The 17,888-nt window shown below is 42.1% G+C and overlaps 1 protein-coding gene across 1 annotated transcript in view; it reads left to right on the plus strand.

The window, feature by feature from the left end:
• SPG11 (SPG11 vesicle trafficking associated, spatacsin) overlaps positions 1-17,653 on the plus strand; it is a gene marked incomplete at both ends in the record, with an annotated part of 76,400 nt that extends 58,747 nt beyond the window's left edge. Inside the window, 12 exon segments of the mRNA XM_079700176.1 lie at positions 1,997-2,211; positions 2,664-3,417; positions 8,702-8,841; positions 9,580-9,778; positions 10,203-10,340; positions 12,275-12,408; positions 13,192-13,299; positions 14,882-15,050; positions 15,489-15,577; positions 15,727-15,882; positions 16,852-17,003; positions 17,473-17,653. Coding sequence (XP_079556302.1) covers positions 1,997-2,211; positions 2,664-3,417; positions 8,702-8,841; positions 9,580-9,778; positions 10,203-10,340; positions 12,275-12,408; positions 13,192-13,299; positions 14,882-15,050; positions 15,489-15,577; positions 15,727-15,882; positions 16,852-17,003; positions 17,473-17,653 — 2,435 coding nt within the window.
• Positions 17,654-17,888: the final 235 nt, after the last annotated feature.

Raw genomic sequence — 17,888 nt, forward strand, 5'->3', positions numbered from 1 at the left:
GGATATAACACAAGTAATACAACTATCTACTAATTCTAAGCAAATAGCCAAATTTCCCCTGGCTAGCCTCTATACTACCCTGTCACTATTATTGTTTTCTTTGACAAGTAACCTTAACGTGTCATCGTTGCTCAGGGTCACAGACTTGTTTCAGGAATGCCTAATTCATTTTGAAGGTTTGAAGAGACAAATTGTGTCGATTTTTTGCAGGTTCCTCCAGACATTGGCAGTCTCTAAGCTTGTTGCTGACTGAATGAAACCAATATTGCCTTACCCTCTTTTCTACTTGTTTGATAATTTCAAGTTTTTGTTGAGTGATAATGTTGTTCTTTTATGCTAGATTCTGGTATTTTTCACTACCATGGTTATTTTATCACATTTAAACTCACAGATGTTCAACTGGAAAGCTCACATTTGCACAGAACAGGCGCAGAATGCCTGGGCTTCATGCCTGTGTTGTGGGCTGTGGGGCTGATGACTAGAAGGGAAGGGGGTGTTTCCAAAATGCAGTGTATATAAGCTACTGTCAGTTATTACGTAGGCCAAACAGTAGTAGGTCCTTTTAATATAAGATACTTTCATTGCTCTTTAGTAACTTTAATTTTCTTAAGAAATAAATTTCCTGTTTTCTTGCCAGAGTTAACCCTATCCTTAAAAAATTACAAGGATTGTCTACATTGTTAACCATTACTATAATGCTTTTATTCACATAATTAAATTATTTCTGTTTTTATAGAATATTTGTATGTGTATATCATGTATGTGCTTAGAGAAAAGAAAGGTTTTTTAAAAGACTTATGTTTTATATTATGCCTGCAAAGAAACCCAGCATGCTCATACTGCTGGTTATTGGGCAAGGTGTCTCACTGTCCCTGGAACTACCTAAATCAGACCACAGCTCAGCAGGTGGCATTGGGAGCAGGCTCCTATAGAATGTTTTTCATGGCCCTCCGTTATGGTAGGGCACATATAGGCTCTATGCATACTATACTTGGGGGTAGGAGCAAACCCAGCCACATAAATTATTGGCAGAGAATTCCTAATGTTACTAAGGATAAGAATTTGTTTGATTTCACTTATATGTGGAATCTAAAGAGCGAATGAACAAACAGAAACAAACTCATAGATACCAGGAACAAACTGGTGGTTGCCAGAGAGGAGGAGGTGAGGGGATGGGCAAAATAAGTGAAGGGGATTAAGAGGTACAAATTCCCAGTTATCAAATAAGTAAGTCACAAGGATGTAATGTACAGCATAATGAATATAGTCAATAAAATTGTAATAATTTTATATGGTGACAGTAACTAGATGTATCATGGTGATCATTTTGTAATGTTCAAAAATATCAAATCACTATGTTATACACCTGAAACTGATATAATATTGTAAGTCACTTATACTTTGATTAAAAAAAGAGGGAGAGACTTTCCTGGGGACATCAGGAAGTGCTTAGCTGGGTCTCCCTGGGTTAAGTTAGATAGATATCTGGAGGAGCAAGTGGTGCTCCATTCTGAAGACAGTGTACCAGGTTAGAGCTTTGGCTGTTGACCACCTGCAGTTTCAACTGTCCTAGAAGTTCTGTGTCTTGATCCACATGATGCCTGCAGTGAATGAATGAGTGAACAATCATCAAAACAAATTTGTTCAAGGTAGGAGAAAAATCTGGAAAAAGATGGAACTAACCTGAATGAATGGCCAAATCTTCCCAAGGTTAACTGAGTTGCTACTACATAGCAGGCCACCAACTTCTGCCTGGTATATAAAGCCAGATTTATAGATGGGAGTCCATGTGCTAATCTTAATAGTTCTTACTATATAGGCGCTGCCTTTGGCTTCCTCTGCCAGCCAACCAGAGTAGAAAAATAGGTTTTTATTTTCCCTTTAACTACATTATTATGTTAAATATAAATATTCTCCCCTCATATTTAGTTACTCTTGAAATGCCATAGCAGTATTTTACTGATTAAATGCTTATATCTGCTTCTCTTTGGTACAGGTCCAGATGTGAAGAAGCTGTGTGTCCTTAGCCAAATTTTGAAGGATACGTCCATAGCCATTAATCGTGTAATTATTACCAGCTACAGCCTTGAGAATTTTCAGCATGAATGTAGATCAATTTTAGAAAAACTGGAGACAGATGGATACTTTGCTTTGGCCAGGAGGGTAGCAGAACTAGCTGAGCTACCTGTGGACAACTTGGTTATTGAAGAGGTATCATTAGTCTTTTAAGTTATTTAAACTCTTAGCTTTTTGAACCAGCATTAAACAGAGAACTAAATGAGCTATGTGATTTACCAGTGATGATACTTTTTCACTTTTGACACAGACATTACTTTCAGAAATGGATGAGCCTAGAATGCCCATTTTTGAGGAATGTTTGCTTTAATATAAGGTTAGCTTACAGGACATGCTACAACTATTTTACTTTGAGTAAAATTAAATATAAGGTGGCTTCCTCTTGAACCTCATTCAATTAGATAAATTTAGAGTTGTTTTTCATACCTTAACTTTCCAGATAAAATATCCAGGATCATCTGTAGCCAAGTCCCATGTTCTCTAACTTGATTTGGGTTTTAACAAGTATGGTATACCGAGGGAGCATTAGCATTTATGATATTTCTTTATCCAGGAAAGGCTAAAAATTGCTGTGTTCAATTTCACAGATAACACAGGAAATGCAGACCTTAAAACACATTGACCAGTGGTCCCTGAAACAAGCAAGAATTGACTTCTGGAAAAAATGTCATGAGAATTTTAAGAGAAATTCCATTTCAAGCAAAGCAGCTTCTTCCTTTTTCTCAGCCCAGGCTCTTACGGCATGTGAGTGCCCAGCTGAAGAGGGACCAAGCAGCACTGAGGAGCGCCATCTGCTGCTCACTCTGGCAGGACACTGGCTTGCCCAGGAGGACCTGGTGCCTTTGGAGGAGCTGGAGGAGCTAGAGAAGCAGATCTGGCTCTGCCGCATCACCCAGCACACCCTCAGGGGAAGCCAGGAGGAAATAGCCCCCAGATGTTCTCAACAGATTTCAACTAGTGGTGAACTTTCCTTTGAAAGCTTAGCCAGTGAGTTTTCATTCTCTAAGTTGGCTGCTCTGAACACATCAAAATACTTAGAATTTAATGGCCTTCCATCCAAAGACACTTGTGAGAACAAACTGAATTGGAAGGAGCAGGAGTCCCTCAACTTTTTGATTGGGCGCCTATTGGATGATGGCTGTGTGCATGAAGCAAGTAGAGTATGCCGATATTTTCATTTCTATAACCAAGATGTTGCCTTGGTGTTGCATTGCAGAGCACTAGCTTCAGGGGAAGCTAGTGTGGATGACCTGCACCTGGAGGTCCATGCTCTCTTACAAAGTGCTGAGCTGCTTGAGGAAGAAGAAGAACCTGGCATTCCTCTAAGAAAAGTCCAAAGCAGTAAGTGAAGGAGATCAAACTGCCCTGAGTCCTGTGAGGTGCTGTTGGCATTCTCTCCAGTAAGAAAGGGTCCCTTTTGGCACACCAGTTACACTAAGTTAAGGGTAATTCATAAACTAGGTAATTAACTAGTCAATGAAGTAGAAACACCTATGTCTTTTTTTTTTTTAACCTAGAGCTCCAGTTTATCTCACTTATTTATCTATTTACTTATTTACTTACTTATTTATTTATTTATTTGGTTGCATTTGGTCTTAGTTGTGGCACGCGGGATCTTCATTGCAGCATGAGAGATCTTTAATTGTGGCATGTGGGATCTTTAGTTGCAGCATGTGGGATCTTTTAAATGTGGCATGCGAACTCTTAGTTGCAGCATGTGGGATCTCGTTCCCTGACCAGGGATCGAACCCGGGCCCTCTGCATTGGGAGTGCAGAGTCTTAGCCACTGGACCACCAGGGAAGTCCCACCTAGGTCTTTTAACTAGCTAAGTAGCAAAGTTAGAGGGATTCTATCTGACTTGTGGCTAGTTCACTGAAGTTTATCCTATGTAAATAATCATGTTTCCAATTGTACATGATGACATATAGAAATATAATTGATTTTTTATGTTAACCTTTAATCCTGTGATCTTGCTAAACTCACTTTATCCTAGGAGTTTTCTTATAGATTCCTTGGGATTTTCTATGGAGATAATCATATCTGTGAATAGAGGCAGTTCTTTTTCCTCCTTTCCAATCTATTTGCCTTATTTATTTTTCTTGCTTTACTGCTCTAGCAAGGACTTCCGGCATGATGTTGGATAGGGGTGGTGAGAGTGGACATCCTTGCCTTGTTACTGATCTTAGGGAGGAAGCATTCAATCTTTCATCATTAAGTGTGATATTAGCTGTAGGTTTTTTTGAAGACACCCTTTGTCATGTTGAGGAAGTTCCCTATTTGCTGAGAGTTTTTATCATGGATCAATGTTGAATTTTTTCCTGTTTTTTCTGCATCCATTGATATGATCGTGCTTTTTTTTTTTCTTGTTTAGACTAGTAATGCAGTAGATTACATTAATTGATCTTTTAAAATATTGAACCCAGCTTTTGTATTCCCAGGAAAAACCTCACTTTGTTATGGTGCATTATTCTTTTTGATATATTACTGGAATCAACTTGGTATTTTGTTGAGAATTCTTAATGTATGTTCATGAAGAATATTGATCTGTACTTTTTCTTTTTAATACCGTCTTTGGTTTTTGCATCAGGGTAATGCTAGTTTAATGCGTTTCTGGAAAACATTACATGGAATTGGTGTTATTTCTTCTTTAAACGTTCAGTAGAATTTACCAGTAAAACCATCTAAACCTGGAGATTTTTGTTTTGGAAGATTTTTTTTTAATTTATTTTATTTATTTACTTTTGGCTGTGTTGGGTCTTCGTTGCTGCACGCGGGCTTTCTCTAGTTGGGGTGAGTGGGGTCTACTCTTCATTGCAGTGTGCAGGCTTCTCATTGTGGTGGCTTCTCTTGTTGCGGAGCACAGGCTGTAGGCACACGGGCTTCAGTAGTTGTGGCACGCGGGCTCTAGAGCGCAGGCTCGGTAGTTGTGGCACACTGGCTTAGTTGCTCCACGGCATGTGGGATCTTCCCGGACCAGGGCTCGAACCCATGTCCCCTGCATTGGCAGGCAGATTCTTAACCACTGCACCACCAGGGAAGCCCTGGAAGATTTTTAACTACAAATTTATTTCATAGTTATATGACTAATCAGGTTATCTTTTTCACCTCAGGTGAGTTTTGGTAGTTTGCGGTTTTTGAGGAAACCTTTTCTTACCTTTGGGTTATTTGCACATTTTTTAGTTATCCATTTTAATTTGTGATTTTGACTGTATAGCTTTGCATAGCTTTTTAATTGGTTGTTTTATGGGTTATATTATACATTTGTAACTTTTCACAGTCTACTTAAAATTATATTTTAAGGGTAGAAACCTTACCATCATGTAGGTTACTTTACTTCTCCCTTTATGTCTTAGTTGCCTTATTATATTACATACACTGAAAATCTCATCAAACAATGCTAGATTTTTTGTTTTCAACCGAAAAATATATTTTAAACTCAAGAGGAGAGTAGTTTATTATATTTACTCAGATATTTACAATTTTTGTTGCTCTTCCTTCTTTCCTGATGTTCCAAGTTTCCTTCTAGTTTCTTTTTCCTTCTGTGTGAAGGACTTCCTTTAGTAATTCTTTCAGAGTTGTCTGCTGGAAACAGATTGTCTTAGTTTTACTTCATCTGAGAATGTCTCTATTTCACCTTCATTCCTGAAGGATGATTTTTGCTGGATATAGAACATTTATTATTTTCTTTCCACACTTAAAAATGTTCTGCCACTTCCTTTTGACTTCCATGGTATTTGATGAATAATCTGCAGTCATTCGAATCATTGTTCTCCTGTAGATAATGCATTTTTCTCTTGTTGCTTTCAGATTTTTTCCTGTCTTTTGTCTTCAGCAATTTGGTTATAGCATGACTGGACATGTATTTTGGGGGGCTTATGCTATTTGGAGTTCACTGAGTTTCTTAAATATGTAGCTTTATCAAATTTAGGTAGTTTTCAGACATCATTTTTTTTTCAAATATTTTTCCAGCACCATACTCTTCTTACTCCTCTCCTTATGGGACTCCAATGACTCCAATGAAACAAAAACAAAAGTTATTGTTTCACAAGTCCCTGAAGCTTTGTTCAGTCTTTTTCACTCTTTCTCTTTTGTTCAGATTGGATAATTTCTATTTATCTATCTTCAGTTTCACTGATTCTTTCCTCTGGCATTTCCATTCCGCTATTAAGATTTTTTTTTTAAATTTCTGTGATTTTTAAATTTCAGTTCTAAAACTTCCATTTTATTCTTCTTTATACCTTTTATTTCTTTGCTAAGACTTTCTGTTTTTCTGTTTATTTTAAGAGCGTTCATAATTGCTTGTTGGAACATTTGTAATAGCTGCTTTAAAGTCTTTTTCAGATAATTTCAACATTTATGTGATTTTAGTGCTGGGTTTCATCGTTTGTCTTTTCTTTGTCTTATATGAGTTGAGATCTTCCTGTATTTTTGTATGCTGAATAACTTCATGTTGTATCTTGGACATTTCGAATAGTGTGTTACGGGATGCTGCGTCTTGTTTAAATCCTATGAAGAATGTTGATATGTTTTTAGCAGGCAATTGACCTGGCTATGTTCAGACTACACATTCCAATGTACTTTCTGTGGTTCTAACATCAGTTCAGTTTTCAAATTCTTTGTGGTGCTGTTCAGATCCATCCTGTGGTCAGTCTGCAACCTGCGTAGTGGTCTGTCTGTTGACTTAGTTTTCAAAGTCTTTGATTTGTTGGTCAGGATCAGATCCATACATGCAAAGCCTAGGAATGAGCCCTAATGTTTATAAACAACTTTATTGTGTTGCTTTCCTGAATCTCTCTTCCAAGTACTTTCTGGTTGCCCGAGGCTTCCCTTTTCAGTCTTCTGGCCAAAGCTGGAGGTTTAGTTACCCCATCCTGTCATGTACTTTCCTGACTGCCCACATCTAGGGCCAGCTGACAGGAGGATAATACAAAAAGGAACAGGGATTCACTCTGCCCCCTTAGGACCAGAGCACCTGTGATCCGAAAAGAAGGTCCCTCTCTGAGTTTTGGCTCTTGCCAACTGCTGCTGCAGGCCCTCCCACCACAGCCTAGTGGTTGCTTAGGAGCTAGGACCAGAGAGAATGGGCTGTGGGAGTTCCCTTTCTGCTCCTTGAGCCTGTTCTGGAGGACGTCTCCTGGAGCCCACTCTCTTTGTGAGCTGTAGTGCTTGGTTCTGGGTTTTGGGCAGCGCTGCATTCAATCTGGAGATTCCTAGAGGGGAGAAAATGGTAATGCAGGTTGTCTTCGATCCATCTGCTACTACTTGCTCTTCAGAGTCCTCATATAGCACTGCATGCACTGTGTCCAGGTTTTATATTGAGGTCAGTGGGAGAGACCTAGAACTGAAAGCTCTAATCAAGGATTTTAAGCAGGGGAATAACGTGGTCTGAGTTGCTTTTTATATTTTTCTGTTTAAATTTTTGTGTTTAAACATTTTTAAAAGAGTAATATCTTAAAAGCAAAAGTATTACATGCTTAATGTAATAAATCACACAATACAGAAGTGCATAAAGTAAAAAGTGAAAGTTATTTATCCGTTCAACACCACGCCCACCAAATTCCCCAGAATAACATCTTTTATTTGCTTGGCGTGCATTATTTTCTACATGTGGGCTCGCACATGTGTGCAGGTGTGTGCATGTGTGTGCACACACACACAAATATTTATTTTCTACAAAAATACGGTTATATTGTTCTGCAACATTTTTCCCTGTCAGTACAGATAGATTGACCTCATTCTTTTAATAACTGCAGGGTATTCTACTATATGAATGTACTATGATTTTTTTTAATTGGAGTATGGTTGCTTTACAATATTGTGTTAGCTGATTCACTTTTCTGTACAGTATAAAGTATATGTATACATATATCCCCTCTTTTTTGGATTTCCTTCTCAGGTCATGTACTATGATTTTTTTAACAATGATTTACTGATACACATTTAAAATTTTTCAATTTTGTTTTTGCTGTTAGAAACAGTGTTATATAAATATTCTTTTCTACCTTTTCCCACTAACAGAAACCCTTTCTCAAATTAAGAAAGTTTTATTTTAGGCTAAGAGCTTTTTTTAAAAAAGCAGGAATGGATTCTAATTTTACTGAGCCTTTAAGGTATCTGTCAGATGATCCTTGATTTTTGTGATTTGCATTTTAGAATGTGAAGAATGCTGAGTGTGTGGAAGTGGAGTTGGGGAAGAAGGGAGGCTGGCGGCAGGAGACAGTAACACCTCTTAGATGCAGGGTGATAAAGGCTGGAACTAAGGTGGTGACTGGAGAGAAGTTTTGGAGATACAGTCAGGTAGACCTGGTGATTATTTGACATAAGGGGAAATTGGGAGGCAGTGTATGTGGAGGAGAGTCTGGCAGCCATCTTTGGTGATGATCTCTAGAGTGTTCATTAGGTGGCTTCGAGTCTTTGAAGTATCCTGGGCTGGGGATTTCCTAGAAGAAGGCAATGAAAGAAGTTTAAGTGGGGTGTGAGCCCTGTTAGAAGTGGTCCCAGACCCAGGGAGAGTCAACAGGGTGCAGTGAAGGAAGCTGTGAGCAGAGAGGTAGAGTCATAGGGGGCTGAGGAGAGACCTTAAAAGCCCCTTAAAGCCCCCCTCAGACCTGTATTTGCTTCCAGCTTCAAGTTTGGATAGTCAGTCATTGGTGATGCTGCCCCCCAGTGATGAAGTGGTGACTACTCTGGAAACTCTGACAAGCAAATGCCTCCATGGGAAGAATTATTGCCGGCAGGTCCTCTGTCTCTATGCACTTGCCAAGGTACGTGCCAAAGGGCTGGGTCTCCACAGGAGCTTCCTCTGAGAGGGAGGGAAGGGAGAAGGTGAAGGTGGATTTTGGACATTGCCCTCAGTCAGCCCTTCAGGTTATAATCATGACCTGGGAGCAGAGCTCTTGTCAGGATGAATCCATCCCTGGGGAACAGTGGTGAGCTTTCCATATGGGAAAGAGCCCAAAATAAGTTGTTAAATAAAATTAAATGGAACGTAATGACTATAAAACAGGAGCCAGAGCAGCCAGGAATTGTTTTGGCTTTGTGCTGATTGAGGGAGAAAAAGAGTAGATTCTAAGTGCAGTGGAAGAGCACGAGAGAAAGCAAGCCAAGCACTAAAAGCCCTTCCTTGGACAACAAGGCTCAGAGACTTCTTTGGAAATTCAGGGTTTCCTGCTGCCATGGGAACAATAAAGAAGGGGCTCTGCCTTTTATTTAACTTCCTTAGGTTTCATAACATTTGAGAAGCTCAGTGTTCAGTGAGAGATCAGTCACCTGATGTTTTCTGAAACAAGTCTTTCTCTTGCTTGGATTCACCTCATTGGCAAAGCAGTAGAAAGGGCTAGGAAACAGTGTTTGCTTCTTCTAAGGTTCCTGCTCAGGATGAGGGATCTTTAAGCTCAGAAAACCATGGCATCTGTCCACATCAGATTTCAGGAAAGGCTGTCTTCTGCTAGCTTTTTCCTGCTTCCAAATGATGGCTTGGATTGGCTCTGCCTTCCTCTCAGGAGTTGGGCTGTTCCTACATGGATGTCGCTGCCCAGGATGGTGAGGCCATTCTCCGGGCAATCTTGGCCTCTCAGCAGCCTGACCGATGCAAGCGAGCTCAAGCCTTCATCAGCACCCAGGGCCTCGAGCCAGACACAGTGGCTGAACTTGTGGCTGAAGAGGTGACCCGGGAGCTGCTGACCCCATCAGAGGGAACAGGTGCCCTACCTTTCAGGCCTCCCCAGCCTTTCAGATCACATTCTCAAGTTCCCAGCATTAAGGATTTGATGTTATGCTCATATATATCTTGTATGCTGTACTTTCAAGTTGCCAGGTTGCACTTGTAAGAGGAGAACACATTGCATTTATTTTGTTATTATTGCTTTTTGTTTACTGTTTTATGATTATATTTAGAGTAACTGTGCCTTTCTCTGAGCTAATGAGCTCCTGCTGTCCTGTAAGATGGCATCTCACCTGAGATATTTGACCCCAGCAAGAGGAGAGCTGCCTGGGAGCACCTTCATCATTACCTCCTGGTGCCCAGGCCTGGGCAGAGTGGGCCTCCTACCACCCTGGGGCTCTTGTCTTCCTTTCATCTCTCTCAAGGTAAAACTAGCACCTTTCTCCACATCTTTCTGTATAGGACATAAGCAAACGTTCACCCCAACAGAGGAAAGCCAGACGTTTCTTCAGCTGACCGCTCTGTGTCAAGACCGCACCTTGGTAGGCATGAAGCTGTTGGATAAGATTTCCTCCGTTCCCCATGGAGACTTGTCTTGCAGTAAGTTCTTGGCCACTTTCTTACATGTTTTGGGCCCAAGCACGTCTCTAAGTAGTCTTCTGAGGTTAAGTCTTTTCAAAACTCAATTTGGATCCTTGTTCCTTCTCTGGATCCCTACTCCTCCAGGATTGTTGATAAGTTCTTAGTAGAAAGCCATAAGTTCATTGAAGAAAAGTTAGAAAATATATATGGCAAAGCAGCCCCAAATTTAAAATCATACAAAAAGGTAACCTTTTAACATTTGCATATTTAGCTTATTTTATTCTTACATTACCCTGAAAAATGGCTATTATTGTCCCCATTTTAGAAGAAGGAAACTGAAGCTTTAGAAAAGTTGATTAATTTATAACTATTAAGTGGCAGAGCTGGCATTTGAACCCTGTCTGTGTGATTTCAAAGCCTGCTCACTTTTCACAGTGTTGTTGTATGCATTCAGTAGTATGTGTCCCTCTCATCTTTTTCTATGCAAGTCCATAGGTTTTTGTTTTTCAAGAATAGCATTATACCGTGTATAGTTTATAATTACCAATATGCTGCCATTAATGTCTTTCCATGACACTATTCTATATAATTTTTTATAATTTTTAGTCATTACATAATATTTCTCTTATATGTAATTTAAAAATGTATACCCTATTGTAGGACCTATAGATTGCTTCCAATTTTCTGCTGTTTTAAACATTGTGATAGACATGCTTATAGGCAAATCTGTGTGCACATCCATGGTTATTTCCCTAAGACAAATTCCTGATTCAGGAGTATGCCCATTTTTCAGGCTTTATATATATATTGCCAAATTTACTTCAGGAAAAAAAAATTCACTTTCACTCCCTCTTAAGCAGTGTGTGAGAGTTTCATTTCCTGGAGCCCATTATACTCTGCAAATTTGATTGACACGTAAAAGGCATTTTACTGATGTTTAGTGAACACGTGAGATTTTAAGAGGTTGAATAGGTTTATTTTGAAAACAGCCTTTTGGGAATTCCCTGGCGGTCCAGTGGTTAGGACTCAGCAATTTCACTGCTGTGTGCCCGGGTTCGATCCCTGGTCAGGGAGCTAAGATCCCGCAAGCCGTGCAGCACGGCCAAAATATAAATAAATAAAATAGCCTTCTGTATCTCTTCTCAGTCCAGTTCAGCAACATCTACTGAGTACTGACTGTGTGCCAGGCACTCTAAAAACAGGGGTACGGTGAACAAGTTAAGCAGCAGTCCTGGAGCTCACAGACTAGGGGTGTCATTCACAGTAAGCATACTGATGGGGCCAACAACGGTTTGGGGAGGAAATGTGCAAACCAAGACCAGAAGCAATAGCAGCCAGTAGGTTTGGGGAGGGCCCCACAGGTGCAAAGGCCCAGAGGGCACAGCATGTATTAAGGCTGAGAACCCCTCTTCTGTCTTCCAGCATTCCAAATATTTTTCCCAGTTTGCCTTTTAATTGTGCTCATAGTGATAGTGTATAGTAGTTTTAAATTTGTGTGCATCACATCTCAATCTAGAAAGCCTATAGAAGTGCAGAGCATCAAATAGCACTTGATTAGGCCCTAAGACTCTCCACTCAGCTACAGAGAATGCCCTCGGACTTGTATTGGCAGGTACTCCATCAGGTTGTCTGCAGAAAGTTTCTCCATCTTTAGAAAGCTAGCGTTCTTTGTTCTCATTTTTTGAGCCTTTTGGAAATGCTGTCACTATATGCAGACTGTCTTTGAGAAGAGAGTTAATCCCTGTGCTGTCACTGAGAGAACAACTGACTTCATCAGGGGGCCGTCCCAGAGCTAGAACTGGTGAGGTCAGGGATCTCAGAGGACTGGTGAGAGAGCCTTCTCCAGACAGGCCCAGCTGTACCAGGCCCCTTGACCCTCCTGCCAGGCACAGAGCTAGACAGGGGTTAACCAGGGTTGACAGTCCTGTCTTACCAGTGCCCAACCCACCCAGCCACAGAGCTGCTGATCCTGGCTCATCACTGCTTCACACTGACATGCCACATGGAGGGCATCATCCGAGTCCTGCAGGCTGCCCGGCTGCTCACAGACAACCACTTGGCCCCCAGTGAGGAGTATGGACTGGTGGTAAGTCACCCCCTCACCTTCACCCTCCATCCTGAGGAAACCTTTGATAGAACAGATAGGCTGGAGACTATCAGCTCAGAGCTGATGTGATGTGGTCTTACGGAATTTTCCTATCTGGATACCACTACCTACTTGGTAGCTGGCTGGGCAGTTCAACCCTCTGCTCCAGGTTATGATTTCTGTCCAAATCAGAGATTGCTCCAAAGGAATAGAAATCAAAGAGGATCCCTGCCATGCTCCAGGACTGCCATACCCCCTTACCAAGCAGTTAGCTTTTCTAGAGGGCTAAGATGGCAGTTACTTCCCCCCCAAAACAAGGTTCAGACCTGCCTCTTATATCTGAATTGAAAATTGAAATGAGCTGACAACTCAAGCTTCCTGTACCTCCCCCCAAATTCTCTAGGCTTGAAACTGACCCAAGTGTCTGAGCAAGCCACTGGGTGCTGTAATAAGGAGTGGTGGGAAGAGGGAAGAGTGCCCGCCCAGGAGGAGGGCACTTCAGCACTTGATAGTCATGTTTAGAGACAACAGAGGAGGGGACAGCCAGCCAGTGGTTTCCCAATGACTAGCATTTCTGAATCCTCCACAGAAGGCCCCTGTTGGGTACATGGGATGGGAAGGGGGGGAGACAGGCAAGGAGGAGAGGAGTTAAGCGTGGCAGCCTGGCCATTAACCCTTCTTCCCGCCAGAGTTGGTATTTGAAAGCAACCAAACTGTTGGGGTAGTGGTCTGGCTCAGAGAACTCCAAGCAATGCTGATGCAAGCTGCCCTCTCCCTTTGTAGGTGCGTCTCCTCACTGGCATTGGAAGGTACAATGAGATGACATACATATTTGATTTGCTGCATAAAAAACACTACTTTGAAGTGCTGATGAGGAAGAAATTGGACCCGGTAGGTGTACAGTATTTTTGAGCTGCAGTATGACATGTACCACTGACACTTGGGAGTCTGTTTTCTCAGGATTAATCCCAATCAGGATGGACTCCTGGGATATAGAGGGAGGGAATTAAGGACCTCCCTAAGACATATACTGTAACCAGTAGCTTAAGGTTACAGAGCTCAGACCAGTTTAGAGTGGAGAGTTTTCAGGGGACCATGAAAAAGTGTATTGTCGAGAGCTATTCAGAAGTGAATGCCAAGGTCTGGGTCTAGAAAGCTGTGGAGCTATTTATGATGATGACCAGGAAGGAGGCTGGGAAGCAAAAGCCTGACTTGCCAGGCCTTTGGTCTCCGGGCGCTTGTCTGTCCTCAGCATACTATGTGACACCAGGCATGCACTCACAGAGCCTCTGTTTTCAAGTTATTCATTGGCTGATTCATTGTTTTCACCCATTTCACCTCTAAATATTTAAAAACCTATGGGACTTCCCTGGTGGTCCAGTGGTTAACTCTGCGCTTCGAGGAACTAAGATCCCACATGCTGCGTGGCTCGGCCAATAAACAAATAAATAAATAAAAACCTAGGTGCACTTTTGACATCTGGGAACTTGGGCCCAGCCAAGCAGGATTAAGAGACAAAGCAGAAAAACTCTCCTCAATGCTGGGCTAGTTTCAGGACAGACCAGTCCAGTTGTAAGGAAAGGAGCAAGTCCTGGACATAGGGACACCTTCAGGATTTTAATTGTTTTTGAGGCATTTTTGTTCCTGCATTTAAATATTCTTTTAATAACTTTGTTTCTGATTACAAAAGTATTGAATATTCAACGTTAAGACACTTAACGGGTGCTCGTTTCGGCAGCATATATACTAAAAATTGGAACGATACAGAGAAGACTAGCATGGCCCCTGCGCAAGGATGACACACAAATTCGTGAAGCGTTCCATGGTTAAAAAAAAAAAAACACCTGGAAAACAGAACATGAAAAAAAGCCCCGTGTGTCTAGCTACTGTCTGCAGACAGCCACTGCTAACAATTTGGTATAGGCCCTTTCTTTGCACATATACCCACAAACATATATACATACATACTCACATATTTTTATCAAACTTCTGTCATGCTGTGCAGATAAGAAATAGCCTGCTTTTCTCAGTTAATAATAAGCATGAATAATTTTCAAGTCAGCATCGGTTTTAATGGCTACATGGTGTTCTCTTAGATCTTATTCTGGACATCTGGAATATTTCTAATTGTTTGCTATTAAATATCCTTGTTACATCCATCTTAGCACTTTTCTCTGCTTGCTTCTTTAGGGATAGAGTCCTAGAAGTGGAGTCGTTAGACTAATGCACGTGTGTACATTTTTAAGGCTTCTCGCCTCTGACAGGTCTTACCATTTACACTCCCACCAGCAGAGAGGATGTGCCTGTTTCCTTATACTCAGGATAGTATAAACTTCTGTATTCATTTTTGCTTATCTTTTCCTTTTCCTTGGGAGTTTCTGAGGAACTTTCAGAATCAAAGGACTAGGCCAGTCCTGCCTACCTTGCAATACATGGCTGAGACCTTGGTACTCCCCCCCTTTTTTCTGGGCAGAGTGGTACCCTGAAGACGGCCCTACTGGACTACATCAAACGCTGCCGCCCTGGGGACAGTGAGAAGCACAACATGATTGCCCTGTGTTTCAGCATGTGCCGGGAGATTGGGGAGAACCATGAGGCAGCTGCCTGCATCCAACTGAAATTGATTGAGTCTCAGCCCTGGGGTGAGCAGAGCTCACAGCAGCACCTCCAGGGTAGTGCTGCCGGCCAGGGAAGGTTCTCAGGGCTAAGCAGGGCAAGAGTCCATGAGACTAATACCCACCTCAGCTTCTAACATATTTAGTGGGGCCCCAGGGGGGCAGAAAGGGAGACAGAAGGGGGGTTGGAAGGCATTTTACCCCTCTTGTAGCCAGTGCATCCAGGGGTGTCACCTGTCAAGAACCAATGTATGTTGATGATGCCGTGTAAGCCTGCCTTGCTGTTTCAGAGAGAAATTGAACTAGATGGGGCAGTGGCCCAATAGCCTTTACCTGAGTGAGACATACCTGCCTCCCTGTGAACATGAGCTGGGTTGTTTCTATAGTCCACCCTACTACTGAGTGGGATGAGAGTAGCCAGCCTTGGGAGTCAGACACACCCAAGTTTCCTTTACTCCCCTGCAGAGGACAGCCTCAAGGATGGGCACCAACTGAAGCAGCTGCTGCTGAAGGCCCTAACTCTGATGCTGGATGCAGCAGAGAGTTATGCCAAGGTAACCATGGGAGTCTTACTCCAGACTGGACTTGCGGCTTGGTGTCTGCAGTAGGAATAATTTTATTTTGTTCCATTGCTGGAGGGTTCACGGGGGAGATGACGGCAACAAAGTCTTTATCTGTGCCTACTGCCACCCTCATCCCTCAGGACTCCTGCGTGCGACAGGCCCTGCACTGTCACCGGCTCACCAAGTTGATAACACTGCAGATTCACTTTCTGAACACCGGCCAGAACACGATGCTCATCAACCTGGGCCGCCACAGGCTGATGGACTGTATCATGGCCCTACCTCGGTTCTACCAGGTGAGCAAGGAAGAAAAACCTAGCCTGTGCTGCCAGCATCCTCTCTCCTGCTGTCCCTGTCATGGGACCCAGAAGCTGAGTGGTTTACCTAAGGTCTCAGGGCTAGTGACAGACCCAGGACAGTCCAGCTCTCCAACTTCCTTTCCATAGTAGTATTTCTTACCAGCATATTGTCTGGGCAGAGGTTGGAGAACAGTGAGACATACTGTCTCCTTTCCCCACACTATTAAGCCAGCAGAGAGGCAGACATCTTTGCACTTAAGATAGTTGAGGTTCAGGGGAACATCCCTGCTAGTGGTCCTGTGAGCATCTTCTTAGCCCCAGCATTTCCAGACCAGTGCACTTGTGTTAGCATAAAAAGTCAGGGCTTCTGGGAGGGAGGCTGGTTCTAGCCCTTTAACAAGGAGGGATGGTTACCAGGGAATCAGCCCTCTCACTGTTCCTTAGAGAGTTGAGTTAGTGAGAAAAATATTCATCAGCAGTTCTTTTAACCCATTGTGAGGAAGATTAAAAACACTGAAGGAAGGTGTTTGGGGTGTCAGGGAAGGGGAAATAGCAAACTTTTCACCAACCCTGATACATAGAGCCTTCTAACATTATTGGTGCTGATAATACTGTACACTCATAGAGTGAATATGAAGTCATTTTCTAGAGCAGTTTGCCTTCAGTTTTTTTTTTTTTTTTTTTTTTTTTTTTTTTTTTTTTTTTTTTTTTGTGGTATGCGGGCCTCTCACCGCTGTGGCCTCTCCCGTTGCGGAGCACAGGCTCCGGACGCGCAGGCCCAGCAGCCATGGCTCACGGGCCCAGCCGCTCCGCGGCATATGGGATCCTCCCAGACCGGGGCACGAACCCGCATCCCCTGCATCGGCAGGCGGACTCTCAACCACTGCGCCACCAGGGAGGCCCTTGCCTTCAGTTTTACATCAAATAGGCTCTAATGGTGTCCTCCTTCCCCTCCATCCTTTTAAGGCTTCTATTGTGGCTGAGGCCTATGACTTTGTTCCTGATTGGGCTGAAATTCTATACCAACAAGTGATTCTTAAAGGAGACTTTAATTACTTGGAAGAATTTAAGCAGCAAAGGTTATTAAGATCCAGTATATTTGAAGAAATTTCAATAAAGTAAGTATTAAAATGCCTCTGCTTTGAGATCAGGCACGGGTAAGAATTTTATGACTACGTATAACATGCCTATAGGCTACCCACTCTTCTTGAGATGGCAAAGAGGTGTCAAGAACACCCAGAAAGACGATCTTTTAACAAATTTATGCAAACGGATGAATGAGAATAGTTTGCTTGTGGTGCTCCGTACTTAAAATGGGAGGAGAGCTACTCAGCTTGTCTGAAGTGCCAAAAACACTAAACATCAGAGGTCCCCTTTGGAGTACTGAAATTATTCTAATTAAGGCCAGCATTAAGATACTCATTTTTAATGAAATAATTTCATTGTGTATCAAGCACTCCCTAATAGTCTGAATGATTTCTCAGATTCAAGCACCTTCGCCTCTATAGACAGTGATAAGTATCAGAGCTGATAGCCCTCGTTCAAGATGCAGCATCTTAACCTGTACGTTCTTGTTTCTTTGTCTAGATGTAAACATCATCAGCCTACTGACTTAGTTGTGAAAAACCTGAAGAAGTTACTCACATATTGTGAAGATGTCTACTTGTATTACAAGCTGGCATACGAACACAAATTTTATGACGTTGTAAATGTGCTTCTGAAGGACCCTCAGACAGGTTGCTGTCTAAAGGACATGCTAGCAGGTTAGCTGGATTCAGATGACATGAGGATGGTTACTGCCAAAAATTCATACGTGCCTGTTTGCTTATACTGAAATGAGGTACTGACAGATGTTTGTGGCCAGACTAGAGAAATGCCATGGGGATCTTTGATGTCTGATTGTAAAACCCCAGGACTGACCATACCCAGTCCTTTGTGAACAGTGGGTGAAGAAGGAGAATTTTCACAAGGAAATTCCTATTTGAAAATAATTATTCATCTAT

This window comes from Hyperoodon ampullatus (genome assembly GCF_949752795.1).
Source record: "Hyperoodon ampullatus genome assembly, chromosome: 3".
NCBI lineage: Eukaryota > Metazoa > Chordata > Mammalia > Artiodactyla > Ziphiidae > Hyperoodon > Hyperoodon ampullatus.